Here is a 27,474-nt window from a genome sequence, read left to right on the forward strand (position 1 = left end):
AGGGGGGATGATTCTGCAAAGTTTGTTTGCTTGTTTGTTTGTTCGTTTTATAGGTACTGAGTCTTCTGCTGATAGATAATTGCTGTAGAGCTCTTGGGAGAGAGCAGCTAATAAGGCAGTAATTTGTCACATCCTTCTGATATAGCCACTGAATGGTCAGAACAACAGTCACTCCACATCTGCAGAAATATTTTACTTGGAGTCCAAAACCTGAGAATAATCTCAGCCTTCCCATCAAGAAGCTGCATGACCATGGGCAAGTGGTTTGACAGTCGTGAGCGGTGGCTCAAAGTGCAAAGTACACAGCCAGACTCGCTGGGTTCAAATCCAGCTCTACCACTTACTAGCTGTGTGACTTTGGGCAAATTATTTAACTTCTCTGTGCCTCGGTTTTCTCGTCTGTTAAATGAGTATAGGATTAATGCCTCATCACACAGAATTATCGTGAAGAATAAGTGAGTTGAGACATGTAAAACACTTAAAGTGATGCTTGGCACATAGTAGGTGCTCTTTAAGAGTTAACAATTTTTATTATCTACAAAAGTTCTAATAAAAATCTACATTCAGGGCTGATGGTAAAAATAAATGAACTGTTTCTAAACTGTAAAAAAGAAAATATACCCCTGTTATGGTATATGTGCAAGCTATGCAGTCAAGCCACACTTATTTGAATTGGACAAATATAAATGTAACTTTGCAAGTATGTTATATGTGGTTGCTAGGTCCAAACTTCAAAGTTTTCCACTTGTCACTTCTTCAGAGCATTCCTAATTCTTTTCAGTTGAGCACTCAAGGATAGGGACCTCTTGCATCCAATAGGGACAGGACAAGGAATTACATTTCTGTCTGCCTCTGGAGTGCCACTGGGTGAGAATCCTGGATGATAACAGATAATGCCAGTATTTCTTGGTGGGGTTGAAGATGAAGGGAGGATTCTCTTTGTTAAGTGAGTTTATCTAGCTTTAGCAAATGACAAATATAGATATTGGCAATGAATGAACCTCAAAAAATATGAATAGAATAAATTTATGTAACTATTTATACATGGCTTTATTTAAACCTGCAGGAAACAAGCTAAACAAATTCAAGAGCAACTGAAAGAGCCACATAACGGTAAAAACTACAGTCTCAAAGCATCCAGCACAATGGCAAAGTCGGAGAACTTGGTGAAGAATCATGTCCAGCTGCAAAAAGTAAGTTACATGTCTGTACATCTCTTCCCACAGCCCATCTCAGTGCGTCCAGTCCAGAGGGGATGGGGAGCCTGTGATCAGACTTGCATATTTTTTTCAGTACTCTAGATTTTTCCTTCAATCATGTTGCATTTTCGTGTGCGCACACAAGTACTGGATAAAAGAAAGAAAAATGAAATCTCAGCTCTTGATTACAATCTGTAATATAATTAATCTCTGGAAGCAAAAAGAGCTTCAGTTGTTTGTTCCATAATCTCTTACTGAATGCTTACTTGTCAGAAATTGTGCTGGGCACTAGGGGTACAATGTTCCCTACTGTAGGAAACTGATAGAGTAAAAAAATACAGACACCCAGAGGAGGCTTGTAGGATGAGATGGTTGATATTGCAGCAGAGATTGGAGAAGAGACCAAAGGGAGGTGGTGGGGGCAGAAGTGGAGGCAGCCAAAAATCCAGGCTTGAACAGGATTTTGAAGAATATGAAAGGTTCATCAGAGAGTCAAAGAGCAAAGGACACAAGATGAGAACAAAGAGAAAGAATAAACCCATGGAATCCTAAGAATACATGCTGTGTTCAGGCAACTCTGAGTTAAGGGGTGTGAGAGAAATCAAAGGTCAGAAACATGGGAGGGAAGAGTTGTGGTCCCAGAGTTGGGACTTCCTAACACCAGGCCTTAAACAGATACCAGAACTTGAAGTTAAATAAATGCAAGCTCTTTGAATCCTACATTCTTTCTAAAGTGGTTTTAAAAATTTCTGAGATATATTACAAAACACTAAATTAAAGACAAGCGAATGTTCCTGAACAGGTTCTGCTGCTTGCAGCTCGAAAGAAAGCCAATACTCCAGAGACAAGTGTAACTCCCAAGATTTTGCTCCGTGAAAGTTTTTAAGAGAGAATCGAATCATTGGCGGGGGAGGTGGGGGGGGTGGGTGTGGAATCAGTGTCTTCGTAATCTTCCACTGTGTGCAGAATTTCTTCTGATTGGTTTGTGGTGAGGTAACAGGGTGGTAGTCCAGGAATCTGGTGTTCAGCCTGAAGTTGCCATCCTCTACCTAGGTAGGGGCCTTAGTTCCTGCAGAAGAACTCAAAGATATCGTTATGAATATTTCATGAGAAGGAACCAGGCCCCTGCCCCATGCAGCACTATTGTTTCTTGACTGTTCCTCTTTGTTTCTGCATTCCCTCCCTTCCCTGATTAGTAACTATTTGAATCTGCTCTTTGGAACTAAGGGAGGGTCAAGGAAGCTGAATGAAGCCTATTTCCTACAAACAAGAAATGAGGACACAGAAAGGTTTATTATCCGGCAGGGCCCCACAGTGTCCTGCTCCATTTCACAAATGCCATCTAAGACATACTGGAAGATTCCTATCAGGGTAGCAATGCTTTATCCCCCACCAGACTGCACTTCCAGATTCTGAGACACAAAACGAAAGCACAAAGGCCATGATATAAACCTAGTATTTGAGTATAATACGCAATCACCCAGGACACATTGACACCCCTCCAAATGCTTGAATCACTGGGAATATAAACATCATTTGTGATTTTAGGCAATCATTACCCCAAAAGTCGCCATTATGCTATGTGTGACAGATGTACTTAGATGTTTAATGCGGAATCCATAAATCAGAATTGCTTCCCAGCAAAGTTTTGTTAAACTTGTAATCATGGCTGTGTGTAGGGATTGTTCTTTTCAGAAACAGGGTGAATGCTTTTGCTAATGATTTCTAATGAGTATTATCCCATCACTGTAAAAACAAATGCAGTGATGGAGGGCTTCTTTGCAACTGAACCTGTCAAAGATAGAGCCAGAGTCTAGTTAAAGTAGTAAGGACAGACTTTTGATCAGTAATATACTGTTGCATTACGGAAGAGAATCTAGTTTGAACTGAACCCAACTTCCATTCTTACAGAGGTGACTGGGAGTTTTAAAAGGAGAAGGAGGGAGTAGGGAGGGGACAGTGGGGGCTTGACAGAGTCAGGCAGGTGAAAAATTACAAAGAGTTGGTCATAGAAATGTGATTAGGCCAGCTTTGTCTGTTAGCTGGCCATTATTGAATTTAGGATCCTGTTGTTGCAGGAAAAATGGGGTGCAAGAGGATGGTCATGCCCCAGGTCTCGGGTGAGTCCCTGGGACGGGCCACCAAGTGAGGGTCCTTGGCTTTGTGTCGGAAAGAATTCAAGAGCTAGCCACAGTAAAGTGAAAGCAGGTTTATTTAGAGAGATACACACTCAGACAAAGTGTGGGCCATCTCAGAAGGCAAAAGGTGGCCCTGAAATATGGGGTGGTTTGTTTTTATGGGCTAATGAGTGGGAGGATTATTCCAACAATTTTGGGGAGGGGCAGATATTTCCAGGAATTGGGCCACTGCCCACTTTTTGGCCTTTTATTGTTGGCCTCGGAAGTGTCATGGCGCCTCTAGGTGTGTCATTTAGATGCTAATGCATTACAGTGAGCATATAGTGAGGCTCAAGGTCTAGTGGAAGTCGAATCTTCCACCATCTTGGACCTAGTTGGTTCTAACTAGTTTATGTTGTGTCCTGTTCTTAATAGCTGTGTCATTCTTTTAAAGGCTGTGCCTTGCCCCCTTCCTTCCTATCTCACTGTCCTTCTACAGAGACTGGGAGACTGAGTCCCTATCCTTCCTAATGATTACATTTCAAATAAATTGTCTTTCAGGTCCATGAAAAAGACTTTCCCCAGTTGTAGGAGATACATAACACATCTCAAAGGGACAAAGGAAGGTTAACAATCCTAAACACTTTTTAGTAAATGCTCTGAGAAAGAGAGGTATGGGGACTATCCTCAGGCATTGGCTAAAATGAATGGCAAATTCTTTTGGAGGCCTTGAGGGGCCTTTGTTGGTTTGTTTGTTTTTGGTGGTTTTGGGCAAGCATTTTAAGGGGGGGCTAGGGATATAGCATTGTGAGCTGTTAGAACTATGTTAGAGTTTACTCAGGTCTTTCAGTGTGAGGGTAAGTGGAAAAAATATTTAGGCAGAGGATCTGCAGTTTTTAAAGGCCAAAGTTGAGGCCTAATCGAAAAAAGACCTTAGAGGAGCCTGTCTAAACTTTGCTGAAGAAGAGAGTCTGTCGGTCCCTATGCATTTTATAGGGTTGCAGCCAGAACACACACACAGTTTTGCATTCTTTCTCACCGAACATATGATCAATAGCATTTTCTCTATGCTTTATGGTCTCCACACATTCATTTGGGAGACAGCATAATGGCCCACAGAGTGGTCACCTCACAATTTACTTCTCCTTCCCCTCCCAGTAGACACTCATGTTCTTTTCTATTGTTTAATTATTAAAATTAAACTCTTCACTTATGTGTTTCCCCCACCCCTCATTTAATTGGAATTATTAGGATTAGGACAACAAGAAAGAAATTATCAACTGTTGGGTTGCAACACTTGAAAGACCTTTGGGTCCTATAGTTTTCTTTTCTTTTTCTCTCCCTCTTCCCTCCTCTTCAGCTCACCCCTCCCCAACATTTTGTATGTTGGCACAGGGCAGCAGAGGTTCAACTGGATCATTCCCCCACAGCCCAAGATAGGAAAGTGTCTTTTTATATTCATTCTATTTTTGGATAAAGAGAGGATACATATGACATTTTATCTCTGAGTTGTGTTGTGGTCAGCTAGTAAAACTGTGCAAATCAGATTGAGATTTGAACCCACGTGCTGGGACTCGAACCCAGCCTAAACCCAGATTGGCACTTGAACCCACATTTTTTTTTTTTTCAACATCTTTATTGGAGTATAATTGCTTTACAATGGTGTGTTAGTTTCTGCTTTATAACAAAGTGAATCAGTTATACATATACATATATCCCCATATCTCTTCCCTCTTGCATCTCCCTCCCTCCCACCCCCTCCCTATCCCACACCTCTAGGTGGTCACAAAGCACAGAGCTGATCTCCCTGTGCTATGCCGTTGCTTCCCACTAGCTATCTATTTTATGTTTGGTAGTGTATATATGTCCATGCCACTCTGTCTCTTTGTCACATCTTACCATTTCCCCTCCCCATATCCTCAAGTCCATTCTCTAGTAGGTCTGTGTCTTTATTCCCATCTTGCCACTAGGTTCTTCATGACCTTTTTTTTTTTTTTCCCTTAGATTCCATATATATGTGTTAGCATATGGTATTTGTTTTTCTCTTTCTGACTTACTTCACTCTGTATGACAGACTCTAACTCCATCCACCTCACTACAAATAACTCCATTTCATTTCTTTTTATGGCTGACTAGTATTCCATTGTATATATGTGCCACATCTTCTATATCCATTCATCCGATGATGGACACTTAGGTTGCTTCCATGTCCTGGCTATTGTAAATAGAGCTGCAGTGAACATTGTGGTACATGACTCTTTTTGAATTATGGTTTTCTCAGGGTATATGCCCAGTAGCGGGATTGCTGGGTCGTATGGTAGTTCTATTTGTAGTTTTTTAAGGAACCTCCATACTGTTCTCCATAGTGGCTGTATCAATTTACATTCCCACCAACAGTGCAAGAGTGTTTCCTTTGCTCCACACCCTCTCCAGCATTTATTGTTTCTAGATTTTTTGATGATGGCCATTCTGACCGGTGTGAGATGATATCTCATTGTAGTTTTGATTTGCATTTCTCTAATGATTAATGATGTTGAGCATTCTTTCATGTGTCTGTTGGCAATCTGTATATCTTCTTTGGAGAACTGTCTATTTAGGTCTTCTGACCATTTTTGGATTGGGTTGTTTGTTTTTTTGTTATTGAGCTGCATGAGCTGCTTGTAAATCTTGGAGATTAATCCTTTGTCAGTTGCTTCATTTGCAAATATTTTCTCCCATTCTGATGGTTGTCTTTTGGTCTTGTTTATGGATTCCTTTGCTGTGCAAAAACTTTTAAGTTTCATTAGGTCCCATTTGTTTATTTGTGTTTTTATTTCCATTTCTCTAGGAGCTGGGTCAAAAAGGATCTTGCTGTGATTTATGTCACAGAGTATTCTGCCTATGTTTTCCTCTAAGAGTTTGATAGTGTCTGGCCTTACACTTAGGTCTTTAATCCATTTTGAGTTTATTTTTGTGCATGGTGTCAGGGAGTGTTCTAATTTCATACCTTTACATGTACCTGTCCAATTTTCTCAACACCACTTATTGAAGAGGCTGTCTTTTCTCCACTGTATATGCTTGCCCCCTTATTAAAGATAAGGTGACCATATGTGTGTGGGTTTATCTCTGGGCTTTCTATCCTGTTCCATTGATCTATATTTCTGTTTTTGTGCCAGTACCAAACTGTCTTGATTACTGTAGCTTTGTAATATAGTCTGAAGTCAGGGAGCCTGATTCCTCCAGCTCCATTTTTCGTTCTCAAGATTGCTTTGGCTATTTGGGATATTTTGTGTTTCCATACAAATTGTGAAATTTTTTGTTCTAGTTCTGTGAAAAATGCCAGTGGTAGTTTGATAGGGATTGCATTGAATCTGTAGATTGCTTTGGGTAGTAGAGTCATTTTCACAATGTTGATTCTTCCAATCCAAGAAAATGGTATATCTCTCCATCTATTTGTATCATCTTTAATTTCTTTCATCAGTGTCCTATAATTTTCTGCATACAGGTCTTTTGTCTCCTTAGGTAAGTTTATTCCTAGATATTTTATTCTTTTTGTTGCAATGGTAAACGGGAGTGTTTTCTTAATTTCACTTTCAGATTTTTCATCATTAGTGTATAGAAATGCAAGAGATTTCTGTGCATTAATTTTGTATCCTGCTACTTTACCAAATTCATTGATTAGCTCTAGTAGTTTTCTGGTAGCATCTTTAGGATTCTCTATGTATAGTATCATGTCATCTGCAAACAGTGACAGCTTTACTTCTTCTTTTCCGATTTGGATTCCTTTTATTTCTTTTTCTTCTCTGATTGCTGTGGCTAACACTTCCAAAACTATGTTGAATAATAGTGGTGAGAGTGGGCAACCTTGTCTTGTTCCTGATCCTAGTGGAAATGGTTTCAGTTTTTCGCCATTGAGGACGATGTTGGCTGTGGGTTTGTCATATATGACCTTTATTATGTTGAGGAAAGTTCCCTCTATGCCTGCTTACTGCAGGGCTTTTATCATAAATGGGTGTTGAATTTTGTCAAAAGCTTTCTCTGCATCTATTGAGATGATCATATGGTTTTTCTCCTTCAATTTGTTAATATGATGTATCACGTTGATTGATTTGTGTATATTGAAGAATCCTTGCATTCCTGGAATAAACCCCACTTGATCATGGTGTATAATCCTTTTAATGTGCTGTTGGATTCTGTTTGCTAGTATTTTGTTGAGGATTTTTGCATCTATGTTCATCAGTGATATTGGCCTGTAGTTTTCTTTCTTTCTGACATCTTTGCCTGGTTTTGGTATCAGGGTGATGGTGGCCTCGTAGAATGAGTTGGGGAGTGTTCCTCCCTCTGTAATATTTTGGAAGAGTTTGAGAAGGATAGGTGTTAGCTCTTCTCTAAATGTTTGATAGAATTCGCCTGTGAAGCCATCTGGTCCTGGGCTTTTGTTTGTTGGAAGATTTTTAATGACAGTTTCAATTTCAGTGCTTGTGATTGGTCTGTTCATATTTTCTATTTTTTCCTGGTTCAGTCTCGGCAGGTTGTGCATTTCTAAGAATCTGTCCATTTCTTACAGGTTATCCATTTTATTGGCATAGAGTTGCTTGTAGTAATCTCTCATGATCGTTTGTATTTCTGCAGTGTCAGTGGTTACTTCTTCTTTTTCATTTCTAATTCTATTGCTTTGAGTCTTCTCCCTTTTTCTCTTGATGAGTCTGGCTAATGGTTTATCAATTTTGTTTATCTTCTCAAAGAACCAGCTTTTAGTTTCATTGATCTTTGCTATTGTTTCCTTCATTTCTTTTTCATTTATTTCTGATCTGATCTTTATGATTCCTTTCCTTCTGCTAGCTTTGGGGTTTTTTGTTCTTCTTTCTCTAATTGCTTTAGGTGCAAGGTTAGGTTGTTTATTCGAGATGTTTCCTGTTTCTTGAGGTAGGCTTGTATTGCTATAAATTTCCCTCTTAGCACTGCTTTTGCTGCATCCCATAGGTTTTGGGTCGTCGTGTCTCCATTGTCATTTGTTTCTAGGTATTTTTTGATTTCCCCTTTGATTTCTTCAGTGATCACTTCGTTATTAAGTAATGTATTGTGTAGCCTCCATGTGTTTGTATTTTTTTACAGATCTTTTCCTGTAATTCATATCTAGTCTCATAGCGTTGTGGTTGGAAAAGATACTTGATACGATTTCAATTTTCTTAAATTTACCAAGGCTTGATTTGTGACCCAAGATATGATCTATCCTGGAGACTGTTCCATGAGCACTTGAGAAAAATGTGTATTCTGTTGTTTTTGGGTGGAATGTCCTATAAATATCAGTTAAGTCCATCTTGTTTAATGTATCATTTAAAGCTGTGTTTCCTTATTTATTTTCATTTTGTATGATCTGTCTATTGGTGAAAGTGGGGTGTTAAAGTCCCCTACTATGATTGTGTTACTGTCGATTTCCCCTTTTATGGCTGTTAGTATTTGCCTTATGTATTGAGGTGCTTCTATGTTGGGTGCATAAATATTTACAATTGTTATACCTTCCTCTTGGATCGATCCCTTGATCATTATATAGTGTCCTTCTTTGTCTCTTGTAATAGTCTTTATTTTAAAGTCTATTTTGTCTGATATGAGAATTGCTACTCCAGCTTTCTTTCAATTTCCATTTGCATGGAATATCTTTTTCCATCCCCTCACTTTCAGTCTGTATGTTTCCCTAGGTCTGAAGTGGGTCTCTTGTAGACAGCATATATATGGGTCTCGTTTTTGTATCCATTCAGCCAGCCTGTGTCTTTTGGTGGGAGCATTTATTCCATTTACATTTAAGGTAATTATCGATATGTATGTTCCTATTCCGATTTTCTTAAATGTTTTGGGTTTGTTATCGTAGGTGTTTTCCTTCTCTTGTGTTTCTTGCCTAGAGAAGTTCCTTTAGCATTTGTTGTAAAGCTGGTTTGGTGGTGCTGAACTCTCTCAGCTTTCGCTTGTCCGTAAAGGTTTTAATTTCTCCATCAAATCTGAATGAGATCCTTGCTGGGTAGAGTAACCTTAGTTGTAGGTTTTTCTCCTTCATCACTTTAAGTATATCCTGCCTCTCCCTTTTGGCTTGCAGAGTTTCTGCTGAAAAATCAGCTCTTAACCTTATGGTGATTCCCTTGTGTGTTATTTGTTGTTTTTCCCTTGCTGCTTTTAATATGTTTTCTTTATATTTAATTTTTGACAGTTTGATTAATATGTGTCTTGGTGTGTTTCTCCTTGGGTTTATCCTGTATGGGACTCTCTGTGCTTCCTGGACTTGATTAACTATTTCCTTTCCCATATTAGGGAAGTTTTCAACTATAATCTCTTCAAATATTTTCTCAGTCCCTTTCTTTTTCTCTTCTTCTTCTGGGAACCCTATAATTCGAATGTTGGTGTGTTTAATGTTGTCCCAGAGGTCTCTGAGACTGTCCTCAGTTCTTCTCATTCTTTTTTCTTTATTCTGCTCTGCAGTAGTTATTTCCACTATTTTATCTTCCAGGTCACTTATCCATTCTTCTGCCTCAGTTATTCTGCTATTGATCCCGTCTAGAGTATTTTTAATTTCCTTTATTGTGTTTTTCATCGTTGCTTGGTTCCTCTTTAGTTCTTCTACGTCTTTGTTAAATGTTTCTTGCATTTTGTCTATTCTATTTCCAAGATTTTGGATCCTCTTTACTATCATTATTCTGAATTCTTTTTCAGGTAGACTGCCTATTTCCTCTTCATTTGTTAGGTCTGGTGTGTTTTGACCCTGCTCCTTCATCTGCTGTGTGTTTTTTTGTCCTCTCATTTTGCTTATCTTACTGTGTTTGGGGTCTCCTTTTCACAGACTGCAGGTTCGTAGTTCCCGTTGTTTTTGGTATCTGTCCCCAGTGGCTAAGGTTGGTTCAGTGGGTTGTGTATGTTTCCTGGTGGAGGGGACTAGTGCCTGTGTTCTAGTGGATGAGGCTGGCTTTTGTCTTTCTGGTGGGCTCATCCACGTCTTGCGGTGTGTTTTGTGGAGTCTGTGGCCTTAGTATGATTTTAGGCAGCCTCTCTGCTAATGGATGGGGCTGTGTTCCTGTCTTGCTAGTTGTTTGGCATAGGGCATCCAGCACTGTAGTTTGCTGGTCGTTGAGTGAAGCTGGGTCTTGGTGCTGAGATGGAGATCTTTGGGAGATTTTCACCATTCAATATTACGTGGAGCTGGGAGGTCTCTTGTGGACCAGTGTCCTGAAGTTGGCTCTCCCACCTCAGAGGCACAGCACAGATGCCTGGCTGGAGCACCAAGAGCCTTTCATCCACACGGCTCAGAATAAAAGGGAGAAAAAATAGAAAGAAAGAAAGAAAGAAAGAAAGAAAGAAAGAAAGAAAGAAAGAAAGAAAGAAAGAAAGAGGATAAAATAAAATAAAATAAAATAAATCTATTATAATAAAAATTAAGAAAAAAATTATTAAGAATAAATTGATTAAGAAATTTTTTTTTAATTTTTAAAAATAGATTTATTAATTTTTTATAATAAAAAATAAGAAAAAAATTATTAAGAAAAAAATTTATGAAGAAAAAGAATTTTAATTTTTTAAAATAAAAGATATGAAAAAACTTATTAAGAAAAAAATTTTTTTTAATTTTTAAAAATAGAATATAAGGGAAAAATTATTAAGAAAACAATTACTAAGAAAAAAAAATTTTTTAAGTAAAAATAAAAAAAAAAAAAACGGACGGACCGTTCCCTAGGACTAATGGTGGAAGCAAAGCTATACAGACAAAATCTCACCCAGAAGCATACACATATACACTCACAAAAAAAGGAAAAGGGGAAAAAATAATATATCCTGCTCCCAAAGTCCACCTCCTCAATTTGGGATGATTCGTTGTCTATTCAGGTATTCAACAGATGCAGGTACATCAAGTTGTTTGTGGAGCTTAAATCCGCTGCTTCTGAGGCTGCTGGGAGAAATTTCCCTTTCTCTTCTTTGTTCGCACAGCTCCCGGGGTTCAGCTTTGGATTTGGACCCGCCTCTGCGTGTAGGTCGCCTGAGGGCGTCTGTTCTTCGCTCAGACAGGAGGGGGTTAAAGGAGCAGCTGCTTCAGGGGCTCTGGCTCACTCAGGCCGGGGGAGGGAGGGGTACGGATGCAGGACGAGCCTGCGGCGGCAGAGGCCGGCGTGACGTTGCACCAGCCTGAGGCTCAATGTGCGTTCTCCCGGGGAAGTTGTCCCTGGATCCCGGAACCCTGGCAGTGTTGGGCTGCATAGGCTCCCGGGAGGGGAGGTGTGGAGAGTGACCTGTGCTTGCACACAGGCTTCTTGGTGTCGGCAGCAGCAGCCTTAGCGTCCCATGCCCGTCTCTGCGGTCCGCGCTGATAGCCGCGGCTCGTGCCCGTCTCTGGAGCTCCTTTAAGCGGCGCTCTGAATCCCCTCTCCTCGCGCACCAGGAAACAAAGAGGCAAGAAAAAGTCTCTTGCCTGTTCGGCAGCTCCAGACCTTTTCCCGGACTACCTCCTGGCTAGCTGTGGTGCACTAACCCCTTCAGGCTGTGTTCACGCCGCCAACCCCAGTCCTCTCCCTGTGGTCCGACCGAAGCCCGAGCCTCAGCTCCCAGCCCCCGCCCGCCCCGGCGGGTGAGCAGACAAGCCTCTTGGGCTGGTGAGTGCTGCTCGGCACCGCTCCTCTGTGCGGGAGTCTCTCCGCTTTGCCCTCCGCACCCCTGTGGCTGCGCTCTCCTCCGTGGCTCCGAAGCTTCCCCCCTCCGCCCCCCGCAGTCTCCGCCCGCGAAGGGGCTTCCTAGTGTGTGGAAACCTTTCCTCCTTCACAGCTCCCTCCCACTGGTGCAGGTCCCGTCCCTATTCTTTTGTCTCTGTTACTTCTTTTTTCTTTTGCCCTACCCAGGTACGTGGGGAGTTTCTTGCCTTTTGGGAGGTCTGACGTCTTCTGCCAGCGTTCAGTGGGTATTCTATAGGAGCAGTTCCACGTGTAGATGTATTTCTGATGTATCTGTGGGGAGGAAGGTGATCTCCGCGTCTTACTCTTCCGCCATCTTGCCCAGACCCCCCGAACCCACAGTCTTTTAACTGAGATCACACACCTGGTCTCAGGACTTAATGAAGCTCAGGTTCTTTATGTCTCGTCACAGAAAGAATTCAGTGAGAGACAGAGTGATAGGTAAGAAGTGGATTTATTTAGAGACACACATTCCATAGATAGAATGCAGTCATCTCAAAAGGCAAGAACAGCTTCGGGAGAAACACATGCCACAGACAGCGTGTAGGCCATCTCAAAAAGTGAGAGGCCCCGAAATATGGTGTCGTTAGTTTTTATGGGCTGGGTAACTTCATAGGCTAATGAGTGGGAGGCTTATTCCAACTATTTGGGGGAAGGGGTGGGGATTTCGAGGCCCACCTTTGGGCCTTTTATGCTTAGCCCCTGAACTGTCATGGCACCTGTGGGTGTGTCATTTAGCATGCTAATATATTACAATCAGCATATAATGAGGCTCAAGGTCTACTGGAAGTCGAATCTTCCGCCATCCTGGACCTAGTTCATTCTAACCAGTTTTTGTCCTGTCCTATGGCTATGTCACTCTTTTAAAGGTTGTGCCCTATCCCTTTCCCTCCTGTTTCATTAGGATAGCACATTTCAAGGGATCAACAGTCAGAAAGGCTACACAAAAACTGGGAGTTCAGGCAGAGAATAGATGTGAGAGGAAGGCATTTAAGGACCCTGAAGAAAGAGCGCAAGGTGCATTGAGGAGACCTATGCATGCCAGCCATAGCATTCTACACATTGGCGACTGGGCTCAAGAGACTCCCGAGCAGATCGCTTTACAAGACTAGTCTAAAATGGACAAGTTGCTTTCCCAAAGGCACATATCAATTTCAGTGCAAGAAAGCAATATGGTCCCTACCAGCTTTGTTATACCTTTGTCAGCATTTCTTTTGCTAATTTAATAGGAGAAAATTGTATCCTTTAATTAAATTTCACTGTTTGAGAGGGTAGTATAATCTCTGTTCATATATTTCTAGTCATATTTCCACTGTGGTGAATTATATGCTGATGCCCTTGCTCATAGTTTTATTATAAGAAGCAAATAACAATTTAACAGCAATTTTTCATGCCATATGTTATGGGAGAAAATAGTAATAGAGAATACATATCAATAATCCCTTAAAAAGAAATTGAAATGTTTAAGAACATTTGCTTTCCTACAGTGCTATGCTTAAGATATACAGTAAGCATATAGGACATCTGAGCAGTTGGTCAAGTAGCAAGTAGTCTTAGGGAAAGCAGTAATTTGTCATGTGACTGACTAAGAAATATCTGCATGCATATTCAAAGGCAAATGTATTAAAGAAAATTTGGAAAAGCATTTTTTAAAATTTTTATTTATTTTTTATTTTTATTTTTGGCTGCGTTGGGTCTTCGTTGCTGTGCGTGGGCTTTCTCTGGTTGCAGTGAGCAGGGCTACTCTTCGTTGTGGTGCGCGGGCTTCTCATTGCAGTGGCTTCTCTTGTTGCAGAGCACAGGCTCTAAGCACACAGGCTTCAGTAGTTATGGCACGTGGGCTCGTAGTTGTGGCTTACGAGCTCTAGAGCACAGGCTCAGTAGTTGTGGCACACGGGCTTAGTTGCTCCGTGGCATGTGGGATCTTCCAGGACCAGGGCTCGAACCTGTGTCCCCTGCATTGGCAGGCAGATTCTTAACCACTGAGCCACCAGGGAAGCCCGCATTTTTCTTTTGTAGGTCTATAGTTTTTTTCTTCAGACAAGAGCTACGAGGAAATACCAATGTTAATGATAACAGCAAAAAATGATAAATAAAATAACGATAATAATAACAGCAAATAACATGTACTGGGTACAGGCATAGAATCATGCTAAATAATATAAATACATAGCCTTATTTAGTCCTAACAACAACTACATAGTTTACACCCACGATGTGCAGAAGAGGAATCTAGGACTCAAACAAAGCTTGAGAAAGTTCTGTCAGGCAGCAAGCTAGTGAATAGCTAAGAACTAAACCCACATCTCTGTAACTCAGTGGTTCTCAACAGGGGGCAGTGTTGCCCCACAGAACATTTGGCAAAGTCTAGAAACACTTTGGGTGTTACAACTTGGGAGGGAAGTGCACAGGTGTCTATGAGTAGAGGGTGCTGACAAATACCGTGTAATGTCTGGGGTGGTCCCCCACAACAGAAAGTGATCTTTCCCAAATGTCAAGAGTGGTGAGAAAGTCCGGAGTCCAAGGTCAAGATGCAAGATGTGTCCACTAGGAGATTCTGACAGCCTAGCACAGGAGTTCTATCACCAGTGCCCACTTCAGGCATTTATTTCTACTGCATGGAAGGAGACAGGTAACCCTGGTCCACTATAATCCTTAGGAGGGAAAATTTCCTACTTTGCTTACCATATCAGGCAAATTTATCTTTATCTTATCTTGGAGCCCAGGTTGACTACTTGAAATTCTTTGCAGTGTTTAACAAATGAATTGGCTGTTTCTGGCACTCCCTTAAGCTCATTAAACATTCATGGGGTAGGGTTTCACTTTACAGTCATTTAACAAGGTGTGAAACACCCAATCCAGTGAAGCAACATGATACTATGGGAACACTTGACTCAGAAGCTTCAGAACTAGACCTGGCAGTGCCTTAGAAGCACCTAGCCCCATACCATCCTTTACAAATGAAGGATTTGTAACTCAAAGAGATGAACTGACCTCATTTCCTGTGTCCCCAGGGGGAGAGAGAGAGAGCTGGGGCTAGAGTTATAACCTCCAGACCAGTCAAGGGAGTGAAACTTCCCAGCACCTAGTTCAGGGATCAGAAACAGAAGTCATCAAAAGAGAGATGATCTATTCTTTCTTAAAATCAAGGGAAAATATACATTAGTGAAAAGTAAAGGAACAAAATTATGTACCCCTTCCCACAGTTTTTTCAATAACCATCTTAGGAAGGATAGGTTTGTGGGAGTAACATTCAATGAGAAAGAACTGGAAGATAATATTTGCACGCTAAAGGAGAACAAGAAGAATTTAATGCCTAGTGCAGCCTTGATAATTGGTAGAGAGGCATTTATTCTGGAATGCTTTTTGAATATTTTTCTCTGTTGGACACTGCATGAAGATCTTAAAAAATACAAACAGGAGATGGATCCTGACTTCAGGGACCTCATGGGCTAGTGCTAGGAACAAACACGTAAGCATATACTTCTTTTTATCATGTGGATACATTAATTCAAATTGCTATCAGATAATGGAAAAAGACGTCTAAAATTGGCTGGGGGAATCTGCGAAGCCCACCCCAAAGCAGGTGACATTTACACTGAGTCTTGAGAGTGAGTTGAAGTTCATCAGATAGTTTGATAGGGGTTGGTCAGAAGAGGTAATCTCTTTGAAGCATGAATCAAAGTTAATTTTGAATCATTCTAGTCTAAAACCTGATCTCTTGTTTTAAGTATCAAATTCTAACTTATGGATTTGCTATAGATTCATACATTCATCTGTTGATTCAAATATGTATTAAATATCTAGTAAGGACAAGGGATATCATGATGACCAAAAATGACAGTGTTCCTACTTTCAAGGAGATTACTGATTACTGTAGGTGATAGATATTAATCAAAAAATCCCACAAACAAATGCGCCAAGGCCTACAGCCAATAGTGAACAGTGCTGTAGAGCTTACAGAAGGTAGGTCTGGGAGATAACCTGACAATAGGAACGGCCTAGAGCTCTCTGAGAAGAGGGAATAACATGTGCTCAGTTCCCCCTGGCTGAAGCGGGCACCTGGTGAAGGTGAGGTGGTGGAGAGTGAGGGATAGGGGCCGGGAGGAGTGCTTGCTGTGCTGGGTGTCTGGAAAGGGTGTCTAGTTCTATTATTCCTCTTCAGTGGAATGTGTTGAAGTTTGACAGCAGTTGTTATAGTTCTTCCGGCTCTGGTACATGGTGCAAACATTCTTAAAATAACCACAACTGTTGAGTTGTTTTTAATTACTCGTATTAGAGATCCAGATGAAACCACGCTCTAAAACATGTTATAACCACTCAGTCTCACGATCTTCTGGGCTCAGATCAGACCTGCAATAAAGAATTTTTTGACACAGACATAGGTGAGCTGAGAGCAATGGGGAGACAAGACATTGAAAACCTTAAAACCATTTTACAGTATCCTCCCTCCTGGCTTTATTGCCTGGGGTTCCAGACCAGGTGATTATCAACTCTGTCAACATTGCTTTCCAACACAGACATGGCTTTCATTTAACTTTCTGACTCAGGCTGCTTGCAGGGGGCAGACCTGGAAACAGCATACCTTGCTGTACTTCCAACATGCTCCTGTTTCATCTGACAGTTCTATTGATTTTAGGGCACCACTAACAGTGTGCTAGGAGCAAGGCAGGTGATGGTGCAAACAACAGTGGGTGTCCTCAGCACCCAAGAACATTTCCACAAGGAGGGCTTTCGGGGAAGCCAATCGGGATGAATGCTTCCCCATGAAATAACAGTATGACCAGGGTCTACGTGGGTGTTTGAAAGGACCAGTGAATGGTCTGTGCCATCTTCTTATTCACGATTAAAGTGACATTACATCAAATGGGGTTTTAACACAACATGGACAAACACAAAATGTCAAGATCTGTGTGAGTACAGGGAAAGAACATGGAATCAACTGCTGTATCTTGTAACATTGTACAGAAACGTTAAGGGGGAGAACCAGACATGCAGCTAACCTGAGCACTTGAACTTCACTGGGGATACTATCAGATGGATGAGATAAAATTGTGCCGACCTTAACTCCTCCCAGGGAGGAACTGCACACATTTTGGGAGGAACCATAATAAATGCTTTTAGCACAGATTATAAAATGTCCAAAGGCTATAATCCCGGTCAATTAAGCTGCCTTTAAGGAGAGTCTATGCAGACTGTTTTACTGAGTGGGTTTTGCACCTTGAAGGCCTACAGCTAAGCTACTCAGGAAAATAAAGGAAAGCTGAATACTGCCTTCAGTCTCTAAATTATTATTATTTTTGGTATGTATCTTTTGCTTAAATTTTTTTTAAATTTTTTAAGTGAACTTTATTTTGTAGGACAGTTTTAGATGTACAGAAAAGTTGCAAAGTTAGTACAGAGAGTTCCCATATACGCTGAACCCAGGTTCCCCTATTATTAACATTGTACATTGATATGGGACATTTGTTCAATTAGTGAACTCATACTGATGCATTGTTATTAACTCAAATCCATGGTTTATTCAGAATTCGTTTTTACCTAATTACTTCTTCTTTTCCAAGATCCCATGCGGATACCACATCACATTTAGCTGTCATATCCTTTGGTTCCTCTTGGCTGTGATAGTTTGTCAGACTTTCCTTATTTTAATGACCTTGATAGTTTTTAGGAGTCCTGGTCAAGTATTTTGTAGGATGCTCCTCTACTGGAATTTGTTTAATGTTTTTCTCCCGATTAGATTGGTATTACGGGGTTTTGTAAGAAAGACAGTACAGGTAAAGTGCCTTTTTCATCACATCCTATCAAAAGTGCATTCTCTCAATATGATTTATCACTGTTGATGATTCCTTTTGTCATCTGTCTGAGGTAGTAATGTCAGGCAACTCCACTGTGGTGCTACTCTTTCTTCCCCATCCCTTTCTACAAAGTTCTCTTTAGAAGGAAGCAACCATGTGTAGTCCACACTTAAGGAGTGGGGAGTTATGCTCACCCTTTGTGAAGGCAGAGTATCCACATAAGTTATTTGGAATTCTACTGCAAAGAATTTGTCTCTTCTTCAATTATTGAGTGGAATGCTCTTCCCTTAGGGGAGATCAGGCTCTGGTAAAAGTCTCTTTTCACTGAAAAGTAGACAGTTATAATGCAGAAGATTGTGCGTGCATTTCAAAATGATTACTTTCTCATCAGAGACATGAGATGATTTATTTATTTTTTTCATACTTTTTTGTGGGAATCTGGTGTGGTCCTGGAGGAGGTTAAACTCAAGCAAGTGTGAGAACACTCCCTAAGACTATAGCCCTGAGATAATTTTTACTTTCCCTCTAGTCCACATGCAGATTCCAAAAACTTATTAAAATTACCACTTAAGTATTCCTACCAGTTTATGTTTCTGGAAGATTCTTCTGTAGGTAAGCTTGTTACTGACCAGGGTTCTTGGCCTCCCTTGCTCGCTCCCTGGGGGGGAGGGGGAGGGGGCGAGCTGGTTCTTTATATGGGGTGAGGGTAGGAGTGGGTCCAGGGGTCAGGCCGAAGGGATGGCGTAGGTGGTCTGTCCTCCCCCTTGGTGGTGCTGTGTGCCAGTATCGTGCGCAGTACCCTGCTTTTGCTCCGGGCATCTCAGAAGTGGCAGTTGGGTTTTTGTATCTTGTCATTCATAATTTGCCCCAACTGCGCATGTATGTAGTTATTTTTAATCTCTTATAGTTTCTTTGTATTCTGCTGCTTGAGGAGGCGTTTGTCCCCGTGCAAGCACTGCAGCAAAGGCTCCCAGGTCCCAGTCGGTCTCATTGCCCCCTGAGGGATTCTACACCCCTCATTCTTAAGGGTTAAGGGGCAGAAGGTCTCTTTTTCTGAAACTTCTTCCTGCTGGAGAGGGGCCACAGACCCTAGCGTACCCTGGAGGCATAGAAGTCCCTTGCTGACTGTTCCAAGGACCTGTAGGGACCTGCGCCACCCTCCACTGGAATGGGTTGAATTCCTTGAGCCATCGTGAGCCTTACTCAAAACTGTTGAAGGCTAGAAGACACAAACTTAACCAAAAGGTTAAACAAACTAGGGCCCAAAAGGAGAACAACAAAAATAGCCACTAAAGGGCCTAGAAAGGGAAGGAACCAGGATAACTTTGGGAAGGCTTCTTCCTAAACTGTTGACCAGACAGTGGAGGCGATATCGCACTTGTGAAGCCACTCTGCTGGGGTGTATACTTCTTTTTTTTTTTGTTTTGGCTGCACCACACAGCTTGCAGCATCTTAGTTTTCCAACCAGGGATTGAATCCAGGCCCACAGCAGTGAAAGCTCGAAGTCCTAACCACTGGACCACCAGGGAATTCCCTTTATTTCCTTAATATTAACTTCTAGCTGTCCTGTCGCATTGATCCAGGTACAGCAGTAAGTATCAGTTATCACACACACTCCACCTAGTTCTGACAGAAGATACTCAAGAGCTAGACAATCGTCAAGAACTACATTAGCCAAAGAAACAAGAGGGGTCTTAAGTCCCATTAAGGCCCACCCTGTCTGTTCCATCCTACAACCAAGCTGTCTGGTGAGACTTCTCAGTGTTACTTCATGATAGGTAAAGTGTGCCCATGGAGCTGCCAGTCCTATGGCCAGCCCTGCCCCTGCTAAGATCATTCCCAGTGCTTTCCAGGTTCAGTTGTGAGCCAGAGTGGTCCTGTTATAGATAAAAGTCCCTCTCATCCCTGTGGTCCTGTTATAGATAAAAGTCCCTCTCATCCCTGTGGCCCCTAGAGTGCACTCTCTCCTATGAAGTGGACATTATCAATGCATTTATAGGCCATAGCTTGGTTGGAAAAGGACAGGGCCTGGCCATAATTCCACAACATATGATGGTTTGGGTGTCTGCAGGGGAAAACAGACCCTTCTGGGATGCAGACCTGAATGTCTGTCTCACGGTTGTTAAGAGTAGACAGTCCCTGAAGGACATAACTGTTGCTAGTACTTGAATAATTAGGGGATAGCGGACCATTTCATTGATAACTAAGTATTTAAAGCTCTACAACATTTTTAACAAGATGCTCATGTATGATCCTGCTGACATCATCAGGGGGTCACGCCCAATAGGCCAGATCACTATTTGCCCGGTATCCCACAGATGGGTCGAATTGGATTGACCAGGTGGATGGGATGTTTCCTTCTCACCATTTACATTCCACTTCTGTGTTGTTTAGTGGTATGAGGCCAGAGTATGAAACAAGGCACCAGTGGGTAAGGTTGAAAGTACAGTTTAACCCCATACAAGTGGCAGGATATCTGGTGTAATACCCCAGGGGGTTCTAGGGGCATGTGAAACAAATTGTTTGTGCAGTTTAACATAAGGTACCCCATGCCTCGGGTCCAGGTGTATGAGGGAGTAAGCTTAAAGCATTGGAATAGACCACTGGAAGGTGCAAGTGTGACTAGCAGAGGTTGAGGGGGTGGCAGTTGTCCCTGATTTAGATCATTAATTACCATTGAAACTGGCAGCTGCAGGGGAAATGCAAGAGGAGGGTCAGTAGCCAGCTGGGGGTGTTGATGGCATATCCTGCATTCTTTTAAATGTTCCCTTTCAGATATGATTCTGAAAATGTTGATAGGTGAGTTTTCTTGCCATTATCCCCTAGTTACCGGGACTAGTAAGGCGGACAGAGTCAATAGGAGGAGCTTTTCTGTGGTGGAGTGTTTCCCTTAAACCCAGCACGGACAAAGGAGCTGCTTCCTTGGTGTGGGTGTCTGAGCAAACAGGCAGAATGCAAGCAAGGGTACAATAGCAAGAATGGCACATAGGAGTCCAACCCGCCGCATCCTCTTACTTATCTGTCGATGGTGCCTGTCTTCTGAATAGATAGCTCAGATTTTCCACTGGCTCACAGGTGTACTGTTCAGTTGTACCTGCGGGGATAAAAGCTTTAGTGTGGACAGATGTACCCAACTAGATATCCCTTGTAGTTTGACAACGGGGTGGGGGGGGGCGGCTAAAATTACTTTATAGGAGGCCTTCTATTTTGGCAATAGTTGGTCTTTTGGGGGACCCCTCTTTCCAGGTTTTAAGAAGAACTTGGTCCCCGGGGTTTATTTGTGAAGGAACGGCCCCTTCCACTGAGTGGAAGCTGGCTGTGCCTTGTGGGCATAGTCCTGGATTGCCTTCTGAACGTGTTCTAGATGAATAATATACCTCAGGGTCTGACTCACTTCCTCATCCAGTAGAATGTCAGTAGTAAGAAAAGGCCTCCCATAGGTCATTTCAAATGGGCTAAGCCTCAGATTATAACTGGGGGCTACACGGACCCTGAGGAGTGCAATAGGAAACAGGTTGGTCCAGGGTTCATGAGTCTCTGGCAGAGATTTGCTAAGGTTTTCTTTAAAGTATGGTTCATTTTCTCTACCTTCCCTGAAGACTGGGGGTGCCAAGAGGTGTGTAGCTTGTAGTCTATCCCTAGGCCCATTGTGAGTCCCTGTGTGATTCTGGCTATAAAAGAGGGCCCGTTATCACTCTGGAGGGACTTTGGAAGTCCCAACCGAGGAATTATTTCTTTTAAAAGGGACTTACAGACTTCAGTAGCCTTTTCAGATCGAGTGGAGAAGGCTTCATCCCATCCTGTGAAAGTATCAATGAACACAAGAAGATATTTATATCCTGACAACAGGGGCATTTGGGTGAAATCTAACTGCGAGTCTTCCCCCCGGGTATGTCCCTCAGCATTGAACTGGCCTGAGTAACAAAAGGGGGATTGGATGGGCCTGTGGTTTATTACGGACACATAAGCACAGGCAAGCGTTACTTGTTTTACTGTTCATTTAATCCCCTTCCCTGAAAAAGCCTTTTGCATCAAGTCCCACAGTGCATCCCTCCCATAGCGGGTGGCATCATGTAAGCTCTTAGTGAGTTAACATTGTTGGAGTTCAGGGATTAGAACCTTATTCTCCTTTTTATACCAGCCTGTGCTTCCTTTCTCATAGCCCCATTTCTCAGCACTTTCTTGTTCCTGTGGGGAATACTGGGGAAGGCTAGGGAGTTTGGGGGGGGGGAGGGGCAATCACTAGGGCCATAACTTGCTCAGGCTCTTGCAGTAGAGCTGCCTGTTTTGCAATTCAGTCAGCTTTGCTTGGCTCACAAAAGATCCATCCCTCTGCTGGCCCCTACAGTGGATTACTGCCACCTGGGTCGGGAGCTGCACTGCTTCTAAAGAGACAGAATTAAATCTTTATGAGAGAGTTTCTAGTGGTTAACATTCCTCTTTCTTTCCAAATGGCAGCATGAGCATGTAGTACATGGAACCTGTATGTCTAGGGTGGCAGGGCCTTGGCTTCTATGACTTCACCGAGACTAACTATGGCATACCCCGACTTTCGGGTTCCCATTTCTATAAAACTGCTCCCATCAGTAAACCATTCGACCTCAGGGCTGTCAAGAGGCTCATCGAGAAGATCAGACATGCTGGAGTAAGTCTGTTCTATGGTCTCTGTATACGAATGCACTAAGTCTCCACTCTCGACCACTGGATGCAGAGTTGCCGGGTTCAGGGTTTGGCACACCTTTAAGGTAATGTCGGGGGTGTCCATTAGGAGGGCCTGATATCTTGTTAACCTTCCTCCAGTCAACCAATAATGTCCTGTGACTTCCAGTACAAATTGTACCTAATGAGGGGTTAATACATCTAGGTGTTGTCTCAGGGTGAACTTGGAACCCTCATTAACCAACAGGGCTGTGACAGCTACTGCCCGTAGGCAGCTTGGCCATCACAGGGCCACTGAATCCAGCTGTTTTGAAAAGTAAGCCATTGGTCTCTGACCCGGTCCCAGTTTTTGGGTCAGGACTCCTAGTGCTGTCCCTGACCTCTCATGAGTGTATAGGGTGAAGGGCTTGTCCAAATGTGGAACCCCCAGTGCTGGTGCTCTACTCAACGCGGTCTTTAGAATCTCAAAGGCCTGCTGGTGGTCCCTATTCCATTGAAGAGGCTCCCTTTCTTCTCCCTTTAGAACCTCTTGTAGGGGTTTTGCTATAAGGCCACAATTTGGAACTCAGATATGACAGAACCCAGGCAACCTGAGAAAGCCTCCAAGTTGCCTCTTTGTGGTTGGAGATGGTAGTACACTAATTACTGTTTTTCCATCTATGGCCAGGGCTCTTTTCCCTGGAGTCAAAACAAATCCTAAATCCTAAACCTGTTGCTGTGAGATCTGAGCCTTGGTTGGCGACACTTTATATCCCCTTTTTGCCAGAAAATTTAGGACCCTAGCAGTATATTGATCTGAATCTTGTTTGGTCTCACTACTTATCAATAAATCATCAACATATTGTAGCAGAGTTCCCTTGCTAGCACGTTTCCAAAGAGGTGGGGGCTATCCTGAAAACCCTGCGGAAGCACTGTCCAGGTATATTGGGTAGCCTCCAGGGTGTCAGGGTCCCTCCATTCAAAGGCAAAAAGGTATTGAGAATCTGGATGTAGGGGAATACAGAAAAATGCATCTTTGAGGTCCAAAACAGAGAAATACTGAGCATTTCCCAATACGTGGGCGAGGAGGGTGTATGGGTTTGTCACCAGTGGGTGAATAGGGATGACGGCCTCATTCACTGCTCACAAGTCTTGCACAAACTGACACTCCCTGTTAGGCTTCTGAACGGGGAGGATCAGGGATCAGCAGGGCCTAATGAGTCCGTGTCTTAGGAATTTGGTGAGCGGTGATTGGATCCCCATCAGGGCTTCAGGCTTTAAAAGATATTGTCTCTTTCAGGGGCCTTACCCTAGGCCTTAATCTTATTTTCATTGGGAAAACATGTTTTGCCCTTCCTGAAACCAAGGTATCCCAAACGGCAGGATCTACTTGTTCTCTAATTTCTTGGGGGGAGGTCCTGGAGAATCTTTTGATGACCAGCACGTGGGTCATCTGGGGCTACTAATAGATGCACATTCTCTATTTGAATTTTCTACCTCATTGGACTAAGAATATACTAGCTCCTAATTTATTTAACAAATCTCTTCAAGGAGGGGGACAGGGCATTGTGGCATATACAAAAAGGAGTGAGTAATGATAACGGACCCGACTCTGCAGGCAAGGGGAGATGTAAATCGCCTTACCTTTGGCTGTCCGTCAACTCCCATCACAGTACAGTCACGGTTGGAGAGGGGGCCGGCTGGCCTAGTCACAACAGAGGTGGCGGCTCCAGTGTCCACAAGAATATCAGTTCTCCTACCCGCCACGTCAAGGGTGACCTGAGGCTCCGCTGGAGTCATGAGGATGGAACGAATAGGATCTGGAGCTAGGCAGGCACTCGCCCCATCAGTCGGTGTGTGGGAATCTCTCATCGGAGAGATTCACAAGGAACTGGGGTTGGGGCTGCCCCTCTGGCGTCCCACAGGAGGGCGCTCAGGACATTCCCCCTTCCAGGGCCCCTCCTTCCAACAAAAGGCACACTGGTTTGTGCCCAGGCAGCTTCTTGGTGGTCTGTCCAGCCTTCACAGCCTTCTAGGGTCCCCTCGAGGTGGTGGGTGGATCAGAATGGCCAAAAGCTGCGTTTTCTTTATCAGCCTCTTATCCTTACTGGCCTCTTCTGTTAAGTCTCGATTGCTATAGACCTTGAAGGCTTCCTCTACCAAGGTTGACCATGGGGTTTGCAGCCCAGCCTCAAGCTTTTGTTACTCTCTCCTGATATCAGGAGTGGCCTGGGTGGTAAAATGCATGGCCAACAGTGTTCTCCCTTCTGCAGACTCAGGGTCTAGATTGGTGTACTTCCTGAATGGCTCTGTCACCTGGCTCAGGAAGACTGCCGGGTTTTCCTCTTTCTTCCTGTATAACCTCTGGGATCTTATGATTTACAGGCTTCACCATGTATATTTCATTCCTTCTGATAGATGAGTAATGTCTCATCCTAGCCTGGCCTACACGATCTTCATTGTCCCAGTGTGGGTCATGTTCTGGGATTGCATCCCCACCCCCGCCTGATAAATTTGGTGGTGTGGATGGGTGACAAGTAGGCCATCTGTGTGTTCTCTGGCCTTTCTCGATATATGCTCCTTTTCATCCGGGGTGCAACTGGGCTAGAATAACCATGATGTCCTGCCAGGTAAGAGAGAATGTTAACCCCAGCCTGATGAATTTGTCAGGCTCAGCTTGTCAGGGTTCTCTGAGAACCTGCCAAACCTCTCCTTACAGATTCCTAAGTCCCGCATCGAGAAGGGGACATGCGCTCTAGTAATCCCTCCGTTCCCATTAGCTGCTTCCTAGAGGGGGTAAAGGCCTTGGGGGGCAACAGTGGTGGCTAACTTTGAACCTGATCAGCCCCATTGGAGGAAACACGAGCGGCTCTGATTTTTGAGTCTCTGACTTGACAGGGAAAGGTAGGGGTCTGGGAGTTGAAGAAGATGGTGAAGGGGAAGAAGAAAGGGGGGCCTGAGAAGGAGGCTCAGTATGCCGATGGCTAGTCGGCAGCTGAATGAAGGGGTCTGTGAGAACGTCTGGCTCTGAATCTTTTGGGGGCAACACAGGAAGAGAGGCTACATATAAACAACAGGAATCCCTCAGTCTGGAGTCTACACGTATGGGCCTACACATATGGGACCTCTCCCCGTTTTTAAGACTGCTTACAAAATAGGTCCAAGTTGTAAAATGGTGTTAAATTTAAGGGATCCATTCCATGGCCACTTCTCCTGGTCACCCAAGGTATACGGGAACCAGGCTGTTTTGCAAAAGAAAATCAGCTTATTTCTTTACTGTCTCCAATGGTTAAGAATTCAACCCAGAGGAGAATCTCTGGGGATTCCCTGGGCATTTCCCATGTTTACATATAAATCTGGAGACTAACAACTAGAGATCCCGGGGGCCAGATGGAGTCGAGGTCTAGTGTAATGACAAAGGGGATCACAGAATTCCCTCCCCAGAGTTAGTGACACAGACAAGGAGTCTCCAGGATGAAGGGGATGGGAGTGTAGGTGATGAGGACCAAGGGATAGGACAGGAGAGGAGGGACAGAAAAGACTGAAAAAAAAGAGAAAGAGATTGGCTTTTCAGCCTGCCCCCCGAGGGTGTCTATTCAGGCACCAGCCTGCGCACTTCCAGAAACGGCCAGTGAAGGAGGGAGCTCCCTGTCCACTGCCCACCAGGGTGATCAAGCCCCGAAACCATCCAGTTGTCCATCATCTGCGGGTCGCCAACCCACAGGTGGGACTCTCACCCACACATACACCAGTATATAGAAATCTGCCGTTTCAGCCTGTTCCCAATGAGACTTCTCTTGGTAGAGGAAAAGAAAGGTGAGAATATTGGGAGGATCGGACGTCCAGCCACTACATGATAGGAGGATGGAACCTCTGTCACTCTCATAAATCTCCCATCAGGGAAGGCCCACTGGACCAAGGTCTGCTTGGTGTTAGGCGAGCCTCTCCCACCTCTGCTTGTGACCTGTCAAGGTGAGCTGTTGCCGGCCAGAGGGAGCAGGTCTCACGAGCTGAGAACAGTGATGCTGTAGCTGCCCGACGTCCACTCTCTCAGGAGGATAAGACAGAGAAGTAGGAGAGGACAGAGAAAGAAGGAGAGAGATTTCAGGAGAGGGAAAGGGGAAGTGGTGAGGGAAAAAGGACAAAGGGGAGGGGGAAAGCGTCGCCTGAATGAGGGTATTGAGGCCCTCAGGGGCCAGGAAGCCAGACTTACCAAAGGTGGTGACGCTGAAACAAGAGGTTTAGGTGGCCGCCTGTCACCCACTGGGAAGCTGCATTCGGTGGTGGGTGGTCCCGGAGGTGCCCAGATCCCCTCCCGGGAATGGGAGAACGTCCCGGTAGAGTCACAACAAAGTATGTTACTGACCAGGGTTCTTGGCCTCCTTAATCAATAGAAATTGATGAGGCCAGACAAGAAATTCAGGCAAGGCTTTACTGGGACTCGTGCTGCAGCAGGAGGGAGTGAAAACAAATAACACGTTCCCTTGCTCGCTCCCTGAGGTGGGGGCGAGCTGGTTCCTTATACAGGGTGAAGGTAGGGGTGGGTCCAGGGGTCGGCTTAGGTGGTCTGCCCACCCCCTTGGTGATGCTGTGTGCAGGCCTCATGCACAGTACCCTGCTTTTGCTCTGGGCATCTCAGAAGTGACAGTTGGGTTTTTGGTGTTTTGTATCTTGTCGTTCATAATTTGCCCCAACTGAGCATGCACGAGGTTATTGTTAGCCCCGAATAGATTCTTTGTATTCTGTTTCTGGAGGAGGCATTGGTCCAGGTGCAGGCACTGCAGCAAAGGCTCACAGGTCCCAGGCTGTCTCAAGCTGATCTTGGCTGACTCTCCGTATTCACTTGTCTTTCCAGGTTTTAGAGGGGTGGTTTGCCCTGCCACCTCAATTATCTGATGGGTATAAGAATAGTCACTGATTTTGTTTGTTCAGCTTTTTTCTTATTTTAAGGACAGGAATGACAATTTCTAAGCTCTTTATTTGTCAGAACTGAAAACTGGAGTCTATGTCTAAATTCATTTGAACCAATATGTATGGAATA

The 27,474-nt window shown here is 43.5% G+C and overlaps 1 protein-coding gene across 4 annotated transcripts in view; it reads left to right on the plus strand.

Annotated features, from left to right (window-relative positions):
• Positions 1–27,474, plus strand: part of NRG3 (neuregulin 3) — a 1,080,447-nt gene that overhangs the window by 1,039,038 nt on the left and 13,935 nt on the right. For all 4 annotated transcript variants that reach the window (XM_068548899.1, XM_068548901.1, XM_068548903.1 and 1 more), the window contains exon 6: positions 1,067–1,193. In XM_068548899.1, coding sequence (XP_068405000.1) covers positions 1,067–1,193 — 127 coding nt within the window. The remainder of the gene's footprint in view (positions 1–1,066; positions 1,194–27,474) is intronic.

This window comes from Eschrichtius robustus, chromosome 7, assembly GCF_028021215.1.
Source record: "Eschrichtius robustus isolate mEscRob2 chromosome 7, mEscRob2.pri, whole genome shotgun sequence".
NCBI lineage: Eukaryota > Metazoa > Chordata > Mammalia > Artiodactyla > Eschrichtiidae > Eschrichtius > Eschrichtius robustus.